Source organism: Mustela erminea, chromosome 7 (assembly GCF_009829155.1).
Source record: "Mustela erminea isolate mMusErm1 chromosome 7, mMusErm1.Pri, whole genome shotgun sequence".
NCBI lineage: Eukaryota > Metazoa > Chordata > Mammalia > Carnivora > Mustelidae > Mustela > Mustela erminea.
The window spans coordinates 56,278,789-56,300,393 of NC_045620.1; the positions used below are offsets into that span (position 1 = coordinate 56,278,789).

Genomic DNA, 21,605 nt, shown 5'->3' on the forward strand with positions numbered 1-21,605 from the left:
TAATCCTTCAATTGAACCTCTGGTTTGCTTCAGTGTGTAAGAGAGCTCACACCGGATAAGGTTCAAGGGACCTGTTCCCATCTGTCAAAGCATAGTGGCAGTCACTGTGGCAGCCCCAGCGGCCTCAGGCTGTCCAAACACCTGACCACTCACTCTAGCCCATTGCCTCCTCACAGCAGTGGGGGGGGGGGGGGGGGCACGCCTGAGACGTGGCCGGACGACCAGCATCATGCCTGATCCCAATCAATCCTCATACAGAAGGCTGTACTATATAAAGCATAACACTTTTCCGCCATATACTCTGCTCAAATAAAAGGAGATCAAGTCATTATAGAACGTTTTTCCATTTTATTTTTTTTATGAATGACAGACCTACTCAATCATTTTATTCAGTTTATTTAAATAAGGATAAGGCTACTTCAAAGACCTTTTACATACAAAAATGTACATTACAAGGTTGAACTTTCTGTACTGAATTACAAAACCTGCACAAGCATTTAATAAAAGAGCACACTTAAAAACATTTTGACCATTTTGTAGCCTCTAAAAATTACTGAAGTGGCGCAGTAGTAAATAGAGAAAGCTCTTACATACATGTGATTTAATCTACTGGCAGTTTTACTTAATGTAAGTTTTTAAAAAGGTCATTGCTATTGAGTGAGTCTCTAGACCAGTTTTAGAATCCTCTCTCAAAACTGAAGTCAACCAAAATATTATTTCAAATAATAATTACAATTCTGAAGAATTTTAATTCTAGCAAAAATATTATGGCCTCCTAGTAACAGTTGAACCAACTTTCCAAAGTGCCTGGTAGCTGTCCAGATTACTAAAGCTATTGTGGTAAACTGTACTGCCTTTACAGCCACGGGGAAGCAATTCGGGGCCCTTGGTGCTGCAGGGGCTTGAGATTTCCAGAATTCACACAGCAGTCTGTGATCCCTCAAATGTAAGAGGACCGGGGGTCATCCTATCTTCACTCCTCAATGAATGCATAGGGCCAAGCATTATGACGTGCAAACCTAAGCCTGATACTTACGGTCTGCAAAAGGAGGATGGAGAATGGAAGCAGAGTAAGTTAAAACATGGGAAAGGAGAACAAGAAAAAGAAAACGGGCCATGAAGAAGAAGGGGAAGAAAAGAAGACCTCTGCCTATGGCAGGAAGTGGTAAAGCGCCTGAAAGTACACCTCAGAACCTACTTGCTGACCCGACCACTTAGCTGCCTACCGAGATAATAAAACAGGTGGCTCTGTTGGAACATGAAATCAACAGCGACAACATTAACCCATGTTCCTAAAATTCACTGACGGTATTCCAAAGTTGTCTGCCACTCCAAATGAGTCCTTCCAAACTTTAAAGCACACCAAAGCAACCCTTCAAAACCCAAGATGCTCGACACTTCTGCTTCAGATTCCCCTCACTCAGGAGGCGTCATGACGTGGAGGAAGACATTTCAAGACAAGCTGTATCTATGCACCTTGAGAAGGCACAGTGCTCCAAGATGTCAGTATTATGGAATACACATTACGTGGTTTAGCACTTCTCCACACTCAAACTCAAAATAGCTCAATAATATGCTGCTCTATGAGCATTGATTCTGAATGTTCATAATATAAACTTCAATTTGAAGCAACAATGTTACACAGTTCAGCTGTTATTACCAACCTACTCTGTAAGTTAAATATACAAATTAAAAATTAATTTTATTGAGTAACTAAAATAAGTTTCCACTGACTTAAAACCGTCAAATGGCTAACTCTCTCTTAACTAAGAGAGGAATGCAGAAGGGATGAAAGCAGAAGGGACAACTGAATTATCAAATAGAATTTGTCATTCTACCCTAAAATCTGTACTTTTAAAATATCCCTTAATATACAGTTACGTGGAGGGTTACTGTTGTCCTTCAATAATATTGAACATATCAGCTGTGCAGTTAACTCTATTATTCACTCACTTGGCGTAACATCAGTAATTTATGCAACACATAGTATGTATCGATTTTGCCTTATCTGTACAGATTTATAGTCTGGATAAAGGCAGAATGGCTAAAAACTAGAGGGTTCAAGTTTTAGTACAGTACTTACCTGCCAGGCTGAATGAATTTTTTGTAAGGCTATTTAATAGCAGAACTAAAATACTTGTTTTAACAAATCAGAAGAGGAAGGAGACTGCTGTAAAAAGTTAATGAAAAGGCGAACCCCAATGTGAAGATCAGTCATATAAGGAAAAAAGTATAAAGTATCCTCCACACTTGGTTAGAAATACAAGGCAAAAAAGTGGACAGAACATGTGGCTAGAAGGTCTACCGTATGTTCCCACCGACTTCCATCAGACTGGGACGGTAACACTACTTTAACAAGAACACAAAACCTCTGTGGGTGATGAGTGTGCGGCAGCCCTGTGGGAAGCTGCCTGTTACCCCAGCAGGGACCCCCGTCCGGCTGGTACTTGTCTCCTACGAGGTCACTCTGCGGTGACTCCCGGCGTCGGCGTCTCCTCTTCTGCCTACTCCAGATCATGCTAGGCGTCCCACCTCTCACCACTATCCCTCCCGGACTCTCTCAGGTGCTGGAACTCCACCCCCCTCCTCCTATTCGCCAAACCTTCTGCCATAAGCTACCACCTCGAACATGACTACGTCACCTGAAGATTTTAAAGTCGGCTTCTTTTGGAAAGGATGAAGCTCCTAGGAAGGAGTGACACCTGAGCTCCCAGAGCAAGATCAAAGACTGCTCATGAAAATAGTGAGGAGTGCTGCATGACAGGGACATCTTAAAGGGTGGACCAGCTGTGAGACTGACCAATCAACTCCTAATACACCAATTCTGTTACAACTTCAAGGGAAGGAGCAATAGCAAGCACTGATTTCCCTTTTTGGTTTTTATGGGAAAAAGTAATGTAAGCACTTCAAGAACAGCAATTTCATCTGTATATTTGGAATAGTTTATTGGCAGCACTACAAATATGCTTTTCTTGGTGAACCTTAAGGAGGGTTTGGCAGTATTTACTAAAATATTGGGATAAACTGTTAAATTCTTCTGCTAGGGAAAATAAATAAAAATTGTGAACTTCTAAAATATTTTGGGTTTAAACAAAAACCTCAAATTCCCCCAAATACTGAAACCGAGTAATTAAAATAATTCCTAAAATTCATCAGATGCTTTGTATCAGACTTGCAGCTAATGATTGACTGGGATCAATATAAATGACTTACACTAAGTCACCTGGTTTAAAAAGAAATTTTTTCCTAGTAAGGGCACAAAAGGCAAAAATTTAAAAAAAAAAAAAAAAAAAAAAAGGAAGGGGAAAGGAAAGACTATTTTTTTCAAACCTAATTTTAAACCTCTTAAGAAAATTCCACAATAATCAGGATCTCTGTAAATACTGTCAATATATGCGAACTTGCTTGAAAAACTACAGTTACAGTTATATTTACATTTTTGGAAACTTTCCTTCAGGGCCATGTAACATGCTGTATCTTCCTCTTTGTTTCTGGGGGCTTCAGGTTATTCTGAAAAGACATGAACAGAAACCAGTTTACACCTGCAGAAATGTCAGAGGACAACTTGAAATGAGCACTTGAAACCACTGAAGTTTACTACTAATATATGAATGGCAGATCACTGCTGCCATCTGGTGGGAGAAGATTTAGAAGACTGGGAAATGCACGTCTCGCCTGCCACCCATTTTTTTCCAGCTGTGGTTCTCAAATCTCTGCATATTAGAATCACCCACAACACTTTCAAACATACCCAGACCTGGGTCTTATCCCAGAACTAATTAAGTCAGAATGCATACAAGGTGGCAGGGATGAGGCTCCGATTTCTGTCTGGGTTTTCTGGAAGCTCCTCCAGGTAATCCTGAAGTGCACTCAGAATTGAAAACGACTAAGGACTCCAGACCTGCTTCTTTCCTGCCTACCCCATCGCCTTCCTCAATCTCACAATCCAAGATCTTAATACTAGTAAATTAAAAAAAAAAAAAATCATACCTCTGAAAGAGTAAAATTTTTCTGAGTAGAAAGATATGTTTTAACAGACTGAAAAAAAATCCTCAAGACTAACTCTTTTATTATAATATTTGAGGTCTAGATTATTCTTCCTACTTTTTTTCCCTCCTTCCCACTCTTCTCTGACACCCTCCTCCTCTGCCCCACAAAAATGACTGAAAGAAGTGGAAAGGCAGCTTGGTGAGACAGAAGCTCATGCAGAGGTCAAATAGGTCTGTATTCAAATAGCAACCAGGCCACTTACTAACTCTGAAACCCTGGACAAGTTTATTTAAACTATCTGAGCTTCCATTTCCTTATCTGTGAAATGAGAAAAAGAACTGTGCTATTGCACAGGGTAGCTGAAAGGGTGAACCAATGGAAGAACCAAACACTGGTCAGATTTACGGTAGTCTTCTTTCTGCTACTACTTTACAATGTTTGAACTACTCTGAGTTTTGATCCCTCTGACACACAATTTGAAGAGTATAATAAAGTCAAAGTATACCATAGGAATGCTACAGACTGAATGCGTGTCCCCTCAAAATTCATATGTTGACATCTAATCCCCAATGTGACAGTATGTGCTTACCACAACATAGGTGCTCTCATGAATGGGCCCTTAGAAAAGAGACCTCAGAGAGCTTACTTGCCCCTTCCACCACATGAGAACACAGCAGAAAGCAGGCTAGGGGGGCGCCTGGGTGGCTCAGTGGATTAAAGCCTCTGCCTTCGGCTCAGGTCATGATCCCAGGGTCCTGGGATAGAGCCCCGCATTGGGCTCTTTGCTCAGCAGGGAGCCTGCTTCCTCCCCTCTCTCTCTGCCTGCCTCTCTGCCTACTTGTAATCTCTGTCTGTCAAATAAATAAATAAAATCTTTAAAAAAAAAAAAAAAAAGAAAAGAAAAGAAAGCAGCCTAGGGCGAATCAGGAAGTAGGTTTTCACCAGACAATGAACCTGACAGCACCTTGATTCTGCACTTGCCAGCCTCTAGTACTGTGGGAAATGCATGTCTGTTGTATAAGCCATCGAGTCAGTATTATATCGAGCAGCCTAAATAGACTAAGACAAATAAACTAAGATAAGGAATTATATAAAACTGCTTGGATGTTTAAAGTAAAATCATTTTCTGAGAAGCCCAGGGAAGAATCAAGTATGTTTATGTATATACATATGTATTTGTACATATAAACATACATATAAGTGTATATACATACACATACATGTATATGCCCTCTCACAAATTAAACTCTAAATATATTGCCTATCAGTACCAAATCTGCCAGTATATGAAATCCAAGCATCCGAATGCTTAACTATAATTCAGTCCAGCACAGGACACTCCCCTACTTCCCCTACCTCTCCAAGGACAGATAAATTTGAGGGAAGGGGAGGTCCATGATAAATTCTGAATACTCTAGTGTGGTTTTAAGGTAAGTATAAAACAGAATGAAGGTCAAAATGCTACTGAATAGATATGTAACTCTGGACAAACTACTTAACATTCTGAGCTTTACTAACAAAGGAATATTTTTCTCTTTTAGTCCCCCAAATGGTTAAAGGACTGAAATGACAAAAGTCTAGGGAAAGTGCCTAAGACATTTTAAGTAGAAATAAGTTTGGTAGACTTGAAAAAAACATTAACTTATCATCACGGATTTTATGATTCCAGGAGTCAACACAAAAAAGGACACGGAAGAGTCAGACCATTTAAGAGTTCAAGAACTGCCTGTGGCCCAGCTTACCCTCCCCCACTCCACGAGGCCTCCCCACTCAGAGACTCCATCCCCTCTCTCTTACTAGCACAGAAGCCGCCCCACACTTACCACAGCCTCAGCTTCTTCTTTAGGGGCCGCTCGCTTTAACTTCACAGGAGTAGCTCCAACAGGGGACAAAGGTGGGGACTTCACAGGACCCAAAGGACTTTTCCTATGCGTTAAGTCATGGTTCTGTTTAGTGTCATTATTATTGTGTTCCATTTTATTGTTCATAGGCAAATTGGAAGACAGAATTAGGGGTGAAACACTTGAAGAGGAATTTGACAATTTTCGAAAGGCATTACTGGTAAAGCTTGCCTGAGTGGGAGGCCTGAGCCGGTCATTATCACCATTCTCTGTCTTTCTAACTTTGATGCTTGTACTTGTTGAACTTCCATCAAACACGATGAGGGGTCTTTTCCTTAACCCATCTATAGTGCTAGTCCTGAAATCAAAGAGATAAATTCTTGAAAAATACCATCTGCAATGCAAACCAGTCTGCAGGAACTCAGAAGTAAAACAATGACCAGAAAACATTTACTGGTAAGACTCATCTATTTTACGGAGGACTCCTAGGAATGAAATTTTCTATGTTCATCCTAAATGAAGTGACAATTTTCTGATGTTTAAAGTATAAAATATTTATTGACAAGAAACTTAAGTTAGCTTTAATGTACACATAAAATGTTTTTTTTTAACATCAACCAATTAACCCTAGAACTTAAAACAAGATTTCCTAGCAACTAAAAAAAATTTTTAGTTTAAAAAATCACCCCATCTAATTGATAAGGTTACCTTGACTATGTATCAGTTATTATTTTAAAAAGATAATGAACTATTAATAAAACTATAGCAAAACTACCACAGCGACACTCTATAGACAATGAGAATATTCTAATCATCAACAGTCTCTAAACTAAAGCCAAGGCACTCTCTAAATTCTAACTATAATATTTGTGTAATGTTAATTTTAAAATTTGGCAAGTCTTCATGATAAGATTCTGCAAAACCTAACTTCCACTCTGAATCATAAAGATAAATAATAAAAACATTCATTTGTCTACTATTCATTAAACCTCAAGTGAAACAACAGATTTATGGGAAAAGAAAAACTTAGTTAAACATGTAACAAGAACTTGAGCAATTACTACGAAGAACACTTCAGCCTTCCTACGCAAAGTGTGGTCGAGGGACCAGTAGCATAAACATCACCTTGGAAGTCTGTTACGAAATGCAGAATCTGGGGCTTCAACCTGTCATTTTAACCAGATCCTAGGTGACTGGCCAAACTCACCAATTCTTAGGTTACCATTGAACATCATCTGGTAGCAGATAAAAATGACTTTCCTACATACACTGTGCCGCTGCCAAAGGGAAAGAGGACTCATCAGAGAGAGCAGGGCTCATCAGCTTGTGAGAGTTCAACCTAAGATCCCAGAGGCATGCTGAAGTTTGGGAAGCACTGCACTGTTGATCTGGGCCTCGCTCTGTGTGACCTGGGGCATATCACAATACTGCTAATTCAACAATACCAGACAATCTCTTAGATCCTTCCAGCTTTAAGATTTTGAGTCAAGAGTGAGATTTGTGGGGTGCCTGGGTGGCTCAGTGGGTTAAGCCTCTGCCTTTGGCTCAGGTCATGATCTCAGGATCCTGGGATCAAGCCCTGCATCGGGCTCTCTGCTCAACAGGGATTCTGCTTCCCCCTCTCTCTCTGCCTGCCTCTTGCCTACTTGTGATCTCTCTGTCAAGTAAATAAATAAAATCTTTAAAAAAAAAAAAAAAAAGAGTGAAATTTGTGGGGTTTTTTTAGAAAGTCACAAATCCGGGGCACCTTGGTGGCTCAGATGGTTAAGTGTCTGCCTTCAGCTTGGGTCATGATCCCAGGGTGCTGGGATCGAGACCAACGTTGGACTCCCTGCTCAGCAGGGATTCTGCTTCTCCCTCTCCCTCTGCCTGCTGCTCCCCCTGCTTATGCTGTCAAATAAATACATAAAATCTTAAAATAAAAAGTCATAAATCCTTTCAAAAAGGATACTGAGGAGCTTAAAGAGATCATCATACGAAGTAACAGTAGAAGCTTTGCTTAGGACAATATGCATGAACATGCTGATCAAGAAGAAAATACTTTCTTATTAAGAATCAACAAAAGTGGGGCGCCTGGGTGGCTCAGTGGGTTAAAGCCTCTGCCTTCGGCTCAGGTCATGATCCCAGCGTCCTGGGATCGAGCCCCACATCGGGCTCTCTGCTCAGCAGGGAGCCTGTTTCCTCCTCTCTCTCTGCCTGCCTCTCTGCTTACTTGTAATCTCTGTCTGTCAAATAAATAAATAAAATCTTTAAAAAAAAAAAAAAAAAAAAGAATCAACAAAAGTTAAAAAAAAAAAAAAAATCAACAAAAGTAAGGGGTACCTGGGTGGCACAGTCAGTTAAGTGGCCAACTCTTGGTTTTAGCTCAGGTCATGATCTCAGGGTCCTGGGATGGAGCCCATTGGCCTATAAGCTCCAAACTCAGCTGAGGGTCTGCTTCAGGATTCTCTCTCTCCCTCTGCCCCTCCCCCTCCCACCGCTCACTCAAGCCCTCTCTATAAAATAGATTTTTTAAAAAGATGAATCAACAAATGTAAACCGAAGATGTATTTGGCATAACCACAGATTTACAAAAGCTAACACTAATATGTAGCCCATACCACTATATAACCATCAAGCTAAAATGATGTTTAATCTGAACTGAATGTGTTCCTGATCAAAAGAAAGAATATTTTCCCAAAATAACTATGAGCATACATGTTACATTCTTCAACTATTTTCATACCTGGGGAATACTCCCCCTACCAATCATGAGTTCTTCTTTGTAACTAGAGATTAACACCCCTCATCAACTTGGAGCCAGCATTCGCCCTCACACTCAGCCCTCATTCCACCTTCTCCCACAATCACTAGTGCGCTGCCAATGACAGTACCTTACAAACAGAAGGCTCTAAAAATAAATTCAGTAATTAATCAATAGCGCCCACTTGTGATAAAACAGACACAGGAAACGAAATAACTAGCCCACTCAAGGATCTTAGCACACTTTGTTCTCATTAAACCATCTACCACTGTTAGAGAAACATAACCATTTAAGAAGGAAATTTATTTGCTTGTGGTTTTATGAAAATTTTTCTGAAATTTAAAAATCTTAGTGTCGGGGCGCCTGGGTGGCTCCGTGGGTTAAAGCCTCTGCCTTTGGCTCAGGTCATGATCCCAGGGTCCTGGGATTGAGCCCCGCATAGGCTCTCTGCTCAGCAGGGAGCCTGCTTCCCTTCCTCTCTCTCTGCCTGCCTCTCTGCCTACTTGTGATCTCTGTCTGTCAAATAAATAAAATCTTTAAAAAAAAAAAAAAATCTTAGTGTCCCTGAAGCTATATGACAGTTCCTTCATTTCTTTATTATTCGAAGACCTTAAAGTCTTGACTCCACATTTTCTCACAATTCAGCAAATCTTGTTGGCTCTACCTCCAGACTCCAGCCACTTCTTACCAAGTTCCCTACTTCAGTCAAAGTCCCCACCATTTATCACCTGGATCACAGTACAGCCTCCTGATTGATTTTCCTGTTCCCTTCCCCCTACCTTAAAATCACGTCTCTGTACTGCAGCCACAGTGACGCTATTAAAATGCACATCAGATGATATCACCACTTTGCTCAAAACCTTCCAATGGCTTCTTATCTCACAGCAAAGCCAGTGTTCTTACAATGACTTACAAAGCCTTACACGATCTAACCCAACAAACTCCCCTACTCACCTCCAATAAACCTCTTTTCTCTACTCTCCTTTTGACTCTCTCCACTTTGGCCTTGATGGGCTCTTTATTGTTCTTGGTTTATGACGGGCACACTCCTGACCCAGGCTCTAGTATTCTGTCTGGAATGCTAGCTTGCTGCTCTTAAATAACACCTACAGGTTTCTTTACTGAAATGTCATTTCTCAGTGAGGTTGTTTTTGGCCACTTTACCTAAAATGGCAATCTCTCTCCCTGATTTACTTTTCTCCTTAGCATTTATATGTATCACCATGTAACATACCATATATTTTAGCTAATTTTTAAAATTATGTTTCTCCCAATTAAAATATGAGCAGAGAATTGTTGGTTTTAGTCATGCTATAAGCACAGTGCCTGATGCTCAATAAATAGTTATTGAGTAAATGAATTTTTCTTACCTAAGTTTATTTTACCTGGAGAAAAAAAAAGAAAAGCAAAATTGTTAAGTCATAGGAGATAAAAACCACAACCACTACTAAGTACCTTTTAGTCTCATTTTTCATCTCATGTTGCTCTCTTTTCTTTTCCATCATTTTCCCCCACCTATTCTTTGGCAAATCTCTTTGAGGCAACGGAATTGCGTGCTGAACATAAAGATCAGTGAGATTGTCTTTGTTTATTCTTATGTCATTTTCAACAGCTATGTTCTTCTGTGAAAAAGGAAACAAAAGTAATTTCAAAATAACATCCTTCATGGTAATTACTACCTATCTAACAGGGTAGAACATTCCTGCTTAAGTAATAAATTTATAATTATAACGCTTAATAAGTATCTATTTTATAACTTATTTTCCACAATATAATACTTATTATTTTACTTACAATTTAAAACATATGAAATTTAATATAAACTCTTAAATTTACATTTACAATTCTATAATTATACCATTACTATGTATTTACTGTAATTACAGAATTTGTTATGTAAGTGTGAGTTTATTATTTAAGTCATATAGGAACTTATAGGGACTTCAAGTACACTGCAATCCCACATAGTACCGTAAGTAGTATTTCGGAGGTTAACCTCTGCAAATATTAAGTTTAGGCTCATCTTAAAAGACAATGGTCATATATTCTCAGTGTGACAAGGACTGCAGTCCACAATTGGTCAGCCAGTCATCAGGCATGGAGACCATTTCCAGTAGCATGGAATCCATGAGGTAAATTGAAAATGGGAGACTTCCTGGGGAAATCAGACCAAAAGAAAAAGCCAACAACGATAACTATTACTGCATTCTGTCAAAAAGTTACCCAGAGTGTGACTATCATGATCAAAGGAGTGGGCTGGAGGTCTCACCCCAAATACTGTTTCCCTCATCTCCCTAATAATACTTCTTAAATTGAAGTCAACTACCAAGATTTCAAATGGCCCTACAGATGGACGCTGTAGTCCCCTTACTAATGACTGTACTTATAAGAGTGCATCATTACAAACTGCCCTTCATATTTTCACCAGTCTTTTCAAGTAGCTTCCAGTCACTGTCCAGCCATTCCTCTCTAAATTACCTCATTCTCCCTCACTTTCCAATTTGCTCTCAACATCATGGAAAACATGCAGCATAAGGAAAAGGAGTAGCTACAATAAAGAGTTTGGATTTATCTGTGTTCTGTTTAAGTGGCAAATCAAGTCCAATCTATGTACTCTGATAAACTTATCCTGATTACTTTTTTCTTCTAAATTTAGAAGTACAAATATTACTTTTCTCTGTTATACTTGACCATCCTTTGTTATCAGTTTTCACCCTCTATTCACTCAGAAATATGAAAAAACCCTGGAGAGTCCCCTGGATAACATTTCCAGATAATTCATAGGCACCGTAGTTTAGGAATTACTGCTCTAGGGTGGTAGTTCTCGAGCTATGGTCCCTGGGCTAGCAGCAAGAAGTTGTTGAAAATGCCCATGTTCAGGCCACGTCTTGCACCTACTGAATCTGACACTCTGGGGATGGAACCCAATAATTTGTGTTTTAACACGCTCTGGGGTGATTCGTGATTCTGATGTACCTAAAAAGTTTGAGAACCTCAGGGGAAAGGTAACCTCCATAAATCTACTCAGTAGGGCTGAAAGAAATTAGCGAAAGAGTACTAAGGCGTAAACATATAGAAAGCAACAAAATATGGTACTTAAAACCACAAGAAAACTTTCAGTAATTCTCTACCACTTTAAACCAAGTTCATCTCTTCTTTTGTCTTGTTTTTTGTTGATTGTGTGAGGTCACATTAGCTCGAAAAGAGGAAATGCTGCATTGAGAGCCAGGAGTCCTGAATTCTCCCCCATTTAGCAATGGTATGACCTTAAATAAAAGTCACTTCACTTCTCTGAGACTGAGTTTCATCTTTAAACGAGGTGGCGATATGAACAAAGGGCGATTTCTCCGACGCTTTCCAGCCCTGACAGTCCTTGATTATTACCCTTCATTTCTACTACGATTCCGCCCCCCGACCCCCCGCACACATTTAGGCCGCTGGAGTCGCCTAGGACTCCTCTGTCAGAGCCATCAAATACCCAAGAGGATGAGTCCTAATTCTCAGGAATTCCTGATATTCTAAGGACCTCTGTTTCTCGGATAGAGGTGTGGGGAGACCTGGTTCGCCCGTGTGGAGTGGAGAGTGACACAAACCCGGCGGGAGGGGCGACGGCGGCGGGTGTGTCCGCTTGCCACTGAGGATTACTTGGGGCCAGCTCAAGTCCGAACCCCTCTCCAAAAAGGCCCACCCGTCCCGGCGCGCCCGACCTGCTCCAGGGTGAGGAGAAGGAACTCTTGGGACAGTAGCTCCGGGTGCAGCAGCAGCTCCGAATCCGTGCAGCTGCGACCGCCCACATCCCCCGCCATCGTCGTCGCCAGGAGACCCCGGCCGGCTACCCACAAGCCTCCACGAAAGAAGCGTCCCGGAAGTGACGTGAGGGCGGGGGCAGTGAGTGTGACGTCACTCCTGGTGCGCCTGGCGTCCCGCTCCGCATCTGGTGGCGGACCGGCGTGCTGGGACAGATCTTGTTAAGGGAGGACTCTCGGGACCGAAAGAAGCGGAAGGACGTCTGCAGAGAAAACGATTGTCATTTGACTTCCTACAAGAAGAGTCCAGAAAAACGAAGATCCCGAAGCGGGCCACGATTGGTCGCGCTTCCTGTGACGTCCAGGGCAGAGGCCAAAGGGATTCCTTAGGGCAATCTCGCGGGAAAGGGGGGTGCAGCTAGATGTCCTTTACCTCTGTATATGGCACTTGTCGCTTCTGAAATTGTTTCTGTTTCCTGATCCTCCTTCAAGATGATGATCTTAGGTCAGAGACTTTAATTCTTTGTAACCCCATGGCCTCACACATAGTAGGTTCTCAAGTATTCCCTGAAGTAATACTCTGAATTAACCTGCTCACGTATGGAAATAATAACAAAATCACTAGTGAAAAGGCCAGGCATTTGTTAGACATTAACGATGTGCCAGGCACTGGATTTAATATGCATAATCTTGCTCCTCAGAATAGCACTATGAAGTATATGTTATGAGAATGTTTATTTTCCAGGTGAGAAAACAGGCATTGGGTAATTTGCTGAAGACCAGAGATTGAGGAAGTAGCAAGCCAGGCACTTAAGTACATTTTCTCTGCTCTTTTTTTTTTTTTTTTTCTGCTCTTATAACTACTATGAAGTAACAGTTTTGAACGTATTCTTGTAGGTTTCCGCGATGATATAATCCTTGGCAATTCACTAAGAAATCTCTTCTACTTCTCTTTCATCTTTTGTGGGAGAGATACACATCCCAAAACATTAGGCGCATTTAAAACTTGCAGGCTGTTCTAAGTGTTTTGCAAACAGCAACTCTATGAGATGCATCCTCTTACTGGAAGTCATTGCACTAAAACATGTGAACAACTCCGAGGACGCTAAAAGATAAACCTTGAAGCATTGGAAAATAAGTGAGATGCTAAATCAAAAAGATAATGTAAGGCTTAGAGGTATTTTGAAATTTTTCTTTATCATTTATGTATATGATATTTTATCTAGAAATTGACTTTCAAAACTGGGCAGAAACTTCAGTTAGTCCGGTTCTTTCATTTTAGTGTTGAGGAAGCTGACCTGAAAGACATTGAAATGACTTGCCCAAAATAGAATGGAGTTTTAGACCTGAGCTGAGGGAGGTATTTGGATGTTCTAATTTGCAGTTAAGTGCATTAACTTCATGGTATTAGAATCATGGTATTTTATATCCAAAATCTGATTACATTTTCATAACAATAGTGAAATTAGTGTGGCTGGTGTTATCCTCATTTCCCTTTCTAGAAGGCATGTTGTTTTAATGGCAAAAGCAATTGTCTTGGAAGGAGCCTGGGCTTGAAAACTAGACCTTAGTTCAGATTTTTTTTTCCTGCAGCAAAAACGAGACCATGGGTGAGTTACTTAAGTCTCTCAGCCTCAATCTTATCAGAAGAAATTGCTGTGCTAACATCTGTGAAGAATTATCAAAGGAGTACAGATTATATAACACACTTGGCACAGAGCAGGTGCTTATTAACTGGTAGCTGTTTTTTTAGAAAGTATTCAACCATAATTATGAGGCAGTCTACAAAACTGGTGAAAGGGCAGGCTTTGGAGTGGCCCAGACTTGGATTTTAACCCTGGCTCCAGCACTCACCTAGGGCAAATATTTCATGTCTCCCCACTGCAGTGTCCTCACCTGTGAAGTGGACACTGTAAGGCTACCCCACAATGTTGTGAGGTTGGAGCCAGAGAATGTAAAGTGCTTCCTCTGTTGCCACTAACTGGAGATTTGTTGTAGTCTATTGATTGTCATCAAAGGAAGCAAGTGGCAGGATGGTGGTGTGGGTGGGGGAAAAATTGAGCTTAAGAGTCTGAAAATATGATTTACATCCTTGCTGTGCTCTTTTACCCTGTGGTTTTCTAGACCAATCACCTAATCTAAAGCCTCAAGCTCTTTATCAGCAAAAATGTTTTGTGAAAGGTAAGATCTGTTCTCCACCCCCCGGCCCCCCCCCCCGTTTTTGTTAATTTCCCAAACGCACTTCTCCGCTTTAAAACTAAATCCATTAAGATAATTCCAGTTCCCTTTGAACCAAAAATCTCTAGAGGGAGTGTCTCCTGGGGTGGGAAAAAACATCAGATTCAGAGAGGAGGAAGTAGATTCAAACACAAACATTTGCCTAAGGAAAGAGAGACTATTTGATAAAGCCTGCCCCCACTGCATCCTGGGCAGAGCCTGGGGGAAGGAGCCTGAGAGAATTTGTGGCAGGTGACTGTGCTTTAATCAGAATTTCTGATTTAGGAATTGGGGTGAGGGAGAATTTGCATTTCTAAAAAGTTCTGAGGTAATGTTTCAAATATGTGTGGGCAAAAGGGCCACCTCACAGAAATTTCTGCCACATCACAGGGCAAGGAAGCCACAGACATTCCTCAATCCTCAAGCTAAGCAGTCGCCTTGATTGGAAGGACCAGGCCTGTCAGCACTGGAACAATGCAACTGAAAACCAAACACTGGAATGGACAAAGAACATCTCAGAATCCTGTGGGGACCAGTGATGCTAGGACCTGACATCTCCGGCTTCCTATCTTGGCACTTTAGAAATTCCCGGACCTGATTAACACAGGCCTGGGAAAGAGGGAGGGCCTCTGTTGATAAGATTATTGTCACTGAGGCTGAGTGGGGGCTTGAAAAAGAAATAAAACTCAGTTACGGAAAAAAATTATATTTGTTACACATTTGAGTTTGTAGACTAAAGTTCATTCCTGCTACTCTGTTATCTGTGAGTATTCTATAGTAACCAACAGTATTTATGTTTAGTATTTATAAGAATTTTCTCTTTACTCAAAAATCATGAGGTTTTATTCTTTAACATTTTTATTTGGTGCCTATACTTGAGAAAAACAAACTGAGGGATACCAATAAACACTTCCATGCCTGGCATTGCCTCACTAGGTTATGAGTTCCTGTAGAACAGGGTGCACACATTTACTCTGAGTCTCCCATCTGGTTAGTAGCACACACAATGCTTGTATTTAGTAGGTACTCGGTAAATGTTCAATGAATGAGTCATGAATAAAATATGTACTGACAACTTTGGGCGTTGATTCTCCTTGTTGGTAGTGTAATATTTAAGATAGTTATGTTATGAATATTTTAGTATTCTCAAAAATATATTTGAGCATGAATAAAATTAAAAACTTCAGGGCACCTGTGTGGCTCAGTGGGTTAGGGCCTCTGCCTTCGGCTCAGGTCAGGATCCCAGGGTCCTGGGATGGAGCCCCACGTTGGGCCCTCTGCTCAGTGGGGAGCCTGCTCCCTTCTCTCTTCTGCCTGCCTCTCTGCCTAATTGTGATCTCTGTCTGTCAAATAAATAAATAAAATCTTTTTAAAAAGTTAAGGAACTTCAAAGTGAATATAACAGTTTGAAGAGTTCTTCACATTTTTGACCTGGGTTTTTAGGTGTTTAGAACAACAGTTCTGCTTCAAGTTTCAAATAACTACTTTCAGTGCCGCAGTAATAATTAATGGTTATATTTTTATTACCATTTCTTATTCTTTTTATGATCAGATCATAATAAAGATGCATTTGTGGACTTCAACTACTCATCCCACAGATAACCCTTTCATGAGCTTCTTGAAACATTGTTTTGTCTTTGGGTTCTGGGTACCCAGCAAAATGCTTCCAACACTGTGTGAGACCAGTAGCGTGCACTGAATGAATATGAGCAAACCTTTCCTGATTCTCAGGCACTTCCTAACTCAGCTCTCCTGTGATCAAACTTCTAGAGCACATTACTTTTTGCCTTAGGATTGGATTAGGTGGTTCTTTCTTTCACATATTCCACTAAATCAAGGGTTCTCAAAATTGAGTGATTATTAGGGTCAACTGGAGAGCTTGTGAAAAACTCTTTTCTGGGCCCCAGCCCACAATTCTGATTTAGGAAATTTGGAGTAGGGACATGGGAATTTCCATTTGCAGGTTCTGAGATGATGTTGATATTGTTGATGATTGACCATACTTCCTAAACCATTGCACAAAATTAAGTTGCTTGAGGGCGGGGGCTGGGTCTTCCTCATTTCAGGATCCCCAGCAGCCTCTGCCATAGTACCTGGGACATGGGAGTAGCTCAAGAAATAGTGGACTTGGGGGCATCTGGTTGGCTCAGTGGGTTTATCCTCTGCCTTCAGCTCAGGTCATGATCTCGGTCCTAGAATCATGCCCGCATTGGCCTCTCTGCTCAGCGGGGAGCCTACTTTCCCCTCTCTCTCTGTCCCTCTGCCTACTTGTGATCTCTCTCTCTCTGTCAAATAAATAAATGAAAAATCTTAAAAAAAAAAAAAAGAAGAAATAGTGGACTTGAATAATAGTTCAAAGTTTATTTTACTGAATTTAGATTACAGGTATATGAATATATGTACATATATCCTTAAGTGAGCTAATACATGTAAAAGCTCTTAAAACATGACATGTAGTGAACTAAGTTTGCTTAAAAAATAATAAATGTGATCTTTCTTTGCTTAACTTCATCGTCTAAAATGATATCCAAACGTTCAAGAGATACGCTCTTAATAAGACAGCTTATAAATGAGAGTAGCAGAATGTTAGCATTAAAAGCCTCTTTTGAAGATAGTCCGGTTTATTAACATTGAGCATCAGGGATTTTCAGAATTGGTTATGTGCTTCCTACATGCAGATAGATACAGTAAGAACATGACAGACACACTCGTTGCCCTCACGAGCTGATAGCCAGTGAGGAAGTGAGGAACCCAGTATGAGGAAGTGTAAGTAGAGGATATTAAGTTTGGGGAATGACTAGAAACTATGAAAGGATTCCCTTGTATCTTATAACTCCTGATCATCATTAATCTGTCAGAACTCATCTTTTGCATATTCTATAAAATTTTGCTCTTAACATGTTTAGTATGGGCCCAAGAATAGTTACTAAATATTAATAAATGAAGTTGAAAATTCTTTCGAAAAACATATGACTTTGATATTTCTTCTTCAGTGTAATCAATCAAAACAACACTAGGAATTTAGAATAAGCCCAATGCAGATATTTGCACGTATAGGGGATAATTATTTATATCCAGGTGTTTGTCATATGTGAAACAGACTTCTTGGAAAGTTCCAGGAAGAACAGATGTTTCTAGGTGGAATCATGTGCACATGTGGAACTTGCCATTTTAAGAATCCTATGGGAAATCTTTCACAAAGGAAATAATTATTTCTGAATTATCTTTTTCCCCCTCTTTTTAGTTAATACACACTTTGACTTCTCGATTATTTAAAGCAGAACACAAATGCTCCATCAACTAACCAATCAATAGAATTTAACTTAATAAAAAAGATTTACTGTGGTGTTGAATTCCGCATTCTTCTTCCTGCTCTATTCTTACCACCATGGAAACTGGGACAAGTCTTTGGGACTTTGCTTTGAGGGCAAAAGTGGGCACATTACTAGTGCCCACTTCATAAGGATATGGCAAGGCTTAAATGAAATCATTGCTGTACCACCAGCATCTGGCATTCAAGAGATGGTCACCTCTGCAACCAGTTTTGCACAGCTCTCTGTATGATGTAGAGTAGGGCACTAACATAGAAAAGCACAAATCCTAGGCTCAGCTGGTTCAGTGATTAGGTGATGGTCACTCACATATTCTCCCAGAGCCTGGGCAGAATGAGGCGACTGGGCTGAATTTGCTCTGATGCCTTTCTGCTCCCTGGCTCCACTGGCTGCAGGCCTCCTTGGATTTGAGTCCACTCACTACCTCTTGCCCTTGAAGTGCAACTGCTGGTCATAGCTCTGCCCTTCAGGGAAACCAGTTCCCCATACCAATGCTAATCTGGTTCCACTGGGCAGAACTGAAGCACTCGTTGGGCGGCGGGGGGGGGGGGGGCATGTGTGTGGCCATGAACTTACAAGGGAGGTGGGTAAAGGACAGGCCACCGAAGATTGCTTCTTGTGTTTCTTTATTTCCTTTTAACTTTATTGGGGGAAGGGGTCATTGTTTCTTCTCCCTTTGAAACAGAAGACTGCAGAGTAGAATCCAGTATTTGCCTCCAGATTCAGGATAACAACTGTTTTACGATCCCTTGGGGGCGGTGGCAGAAGAAAACTGGGGCCACAGCTCACTGATGGGTTTTAAAGTCAAGGAAAACCATTCGGAAAATTTGCCGTTTATATGCTAATAATGGAACGCTAACAACTCTGGAGGAAGGTTCCTAACTGTTCCATCTTAAGACTGGATTTTGACTATATATTGAAGAGAGAGGTTCGTGGATTTGTAGTATCCCAGGATTCTTCATTGCAGCTGATGACGCAAAGGAATAGCTACTGATAGACTTTACTAAAGACCCAGGACTCCCCTTTAAAATAAATGCGTCATGTAAATGTACAGTCCTCTCTAGGGGTCCCGTTCGGCCCCAGGGGCTCTGGATTAGCCAGGGGCTTGGGTGTGTTGGGCAGCGCCTATGCAAAGGGACACTTCAGCCCCACAGCGGGTACTACCCACTAGCCAACTCCCCAAGCCCAACTCTGTCAGATGGCAGCGCGGTCAAGCCTTTCCAGGACTCATTGACTGATTGGTCCATTCATTCACTCGGCAGGTATTCCCGAGAGCCTACCCTCTGCCCAGCGCCGCGTACGTGTTAGAAACTGAGCGGCGAGCAAATCAGGGAGGGCCCGTGTTTTCCCGAAGCTCTGAGTGCCGGTGGGGGAGGAGAAAATACCTTAACAACAGCAGTCCCCGCCGGCGTTCCTGGGGCACCCACCCCGTGCCAGGCGGTGTTCTAAGTGCTTTTACACGAATTAACTCATCTGACCCCGCGCACCGCCCCGAGGCGAGCGCGCAGTAGTGATCCCGGCAGGCGGGAGGAAACTGAGGCCGAGAGGCAGCCCACCACGGCGCAGCTCGCAGTTTAGAGCCGCCTCGGGCGCGGGGCGGCGGGGCGGCGGGGCGGCGGGGCCCGGCTGGACCGCGCTGGGACCGCGGCGCTCCCGCCCTCCGCCGGCGCCGGGCGGCCGCCCCACGTGACGGGAAGCAGCGGCGGCGGCGGCGGCGGCGGCGGCGGCGGCGGCGGGGCCGGGCCAGCCCAGGAGCGGCAGGCCGGGAGCCGGCGGCGGGCGGCGCGGGGCCCCAGGCCGCAGGGTCGGCGCGGGACCGCGGAGGCCGGCGGGCGCCGCGCGGGTGAGTGCCGAGGGCGGTGGCCCAGTGGGGACGGGCGCCGGGTGCTGGGGGCAGCGAGCGGAGGGGGTGGGGCGGGGAGCGGTGAGGAGGGGGTGCCTAGGGGGGTGGGGGCGGGGCGCGAGCCGGCAGGTGTGTGTGAGCGGGGAGGAGGACAGGTGTGTAGGCCTGGGGGGGCGGGGGCTTGTTGGGGTGAGCCAGTGTGCACGTGCGTGTGGGCTGGGGCAGGTGTGCCGGGGCTTGGGGTCCGCGGGTGTGGATGATGTGAGGGGTGTGTGTCTTTGGGCGGGTTAAGATCCAAGAAGACCCAGTCCCGGGTTTGGGGTAGGCTTTCGGTTTTCTGGCGGGGAGGAGCCGAGGACTCCACCCCTGCGCCCCTAGCCCCGCCACTCCGTGTAAGGAATGGTTTTGTCGCTTTAATTGATGTTTCCTGGAGCTCTTGGGATTTAAGAGTTCAAATTCCGGGTCACGTTCGGGCCTGAATTGTTGCCCCTGAACTGGCAGACTGGGCAGGGGTATGCCAGGGAGAAGGGAAGAGACCTCAAGGGCTGGAAGCTGCCACCCCTATGGGATTTTTTCCTTTCCATTGCCTTCTGGAGGTGCAGATGGAAGTTGGGTTCTCCGCTTGCCTCTTGTGGGTTATATGGGTACGACTTTAAAGACAGGAGCTGTGGGGGCGCCTGGGTGGCTCAGTGGGTTAAGCCGCTGCCTTCGGCTCAGGTCATGATCTCAGGGTCCTGGGATCGAGTCCCGCATCGGGCTCTCTGCTCAGCAGGGAGCCTGCTTCCTCTTCTCTCTCTCTGCCTGCCTCTCTTCCTACCTGTGATCTCTCTCTGTCAAATAAATAAATAAAATCTTTAAAAAAAAAAAAAAAACAAAAACAAAAACAAAAGACAGGAGCTGTGGTCTCCATTTGTCTGCCCCTGTCATTGCTTCTTCCCAGGGGATGTTGGGTGATCCTCGGAAAGTCCTCCCCCCCCCCCCAGCCTGGTTTTCCTGGGGATTCTATCTGGTGCTGAAATTGGGGTTCACACAGCTTCTTATTGCTAATGGATTGTATCGGGCCGGCACTGGGGTCAAAACCTGTCGGAGCAGGGTTTTATCCTTGACGAAGTGCTTGTGGTTAGCCTCCTGCCCATCCGGAGTGAGGGCAGGCGGCTGCTGGTGTGATTTTAGTGACAGGTGAAAGAACTGACAGGTATGTGAGGAGGGTCCTAGGGCAGTGTGAATGGCGACCTGAGTCAGAACTGAGGTCGTGGGTGGGCCTGCCTGTGCCCACTGCTCCCTCCTGATGGGGACTTGCATCTCTCTGTTGGTCAGCAGGAAGCTCTCAGAGCTATGGTCAATTAATAGGAACTTCTGGCTGGCTACTTCCCTTGCTTTTTCCTTCCATTTCTGCTAGCCGGGCAGATTCAGCAGTCATTGAAGTGGCCTCTTTGATGTGTGGCACCGGAAAGAGTACTGACCAGAATCCCTTGGAACTGTCTGCAGTGAGCCTTCCTCGGCCTCCAGTTCCTCTACAAAACGGGGACAGTGCTATTCCACAGTGGTGATGAGCATGGAGCTTTGGGTTCATACCCTGTTCCTGCCGCTTCCTAACTGTGAGCCTTGGGCAACTGATGGAAAGTTCTGCATCTCGATTTCCTCAATCAAAACAGTAGTCATGGGGTGCCTGTGTGGCTCAGTGGGTTAAAGCCTCTGCCTTTGGCTCAGGTCATGATCCCAGGGTCTTGCCTCTCTGCCTACTTGTGATCTTTGTCAAATAAATAAATCTTAAAACAAAACAAAACAGAAGTCATATTGGAAAGATGCATGTGCTCTAATAAGAAACTGCATTTGGCACAGGGCCTGGCACTTAGTAGGTCCTCGATTAATTAGTAATAAATGTAAATGAGG

At 43.1% G+C, this 21,605-nt stretch overlaps 2 protein-coding genes and 1 long non-coding RNA gene across 7 annotated transcripts in view; 2 read left to right on the forward strand and 1 right to left on the reverse strand.

The window, feature by feature from the left end:
• Positions 1–380: 380 nt before the first annotated feature.
• Positions 381–12,464, reverse strand: C7H2orf49 (chromosome 7 C2orf49 homolog). Of its 2 annotated transcripts, XM_032351689.1 has the most exons (5): positions 12,282–12,464; positions 10,030–10,196; positions 6,063–6,189; positions 5,814–5,936; positions 381–3,510 (listed from the first exon to the last, which is right to left on the reverse strand). In XM_032351689.1, exons 1-5 carry the CDS (start codon positions 12,378–12,380, stop codon positions 3,454–3,456), a joined length of 573 nt encoding a protein of 190 aa, XP_032207580.1. In that variant the 5' UTR covers positions 12,381–12,464; the 3' UTR covers positions 381–3,453. The 2 variants fall into 2 exon arrangements, with proteins under 2 accessions (XP_032207580.1, XP_032207579.1); XM_032351688.1 differs by having other exon boundaries at positions 5,814–6,189; positions 12,282–12,418.
• Positions 12,428–15,640, forward strand: LOC116595407. Of its 3 annotated transcripts, XR_004287660.1 has the most exons (4): positions 12,428–12,825; positions 13,066–13,497; positions 14,445–14,501; positions 14,928–15,640. It is a non-coding gene; the product is annotated as an uncharacterized LOC116595407 (long non-coding RNA). The 3 variants fall into 3 exon arrangements; XR_004287658.1 differs by having other exon boundaries at positions 12,428–13,497; positions 14,928–15,639; XR_004287659.1 differs by having other exon boundaries at positions 12,428–13,484; positions 14,928–15,639.
• A 3,953-nt stretch (positions 15,641–19,593) lies between these two features.
• TGFBRAP1 (transforming growth factor beta receptor associated protein 1) overlaps positions 19,594–21,605 on the forward strand; it is a 73,811-nt gene continuing 71,799 nt past the window's right edge. For both annotated transcript variants that reach the window (XM_032351691.1, XM_032351690.1), the window contains exon 1: positions 19,594–19,712. The gene's annotated coding sequence lies outside the window, so the exon portion shown is untranslated. The remainder of the gene's footprint in view (positions 19,713–21,605) is intronic.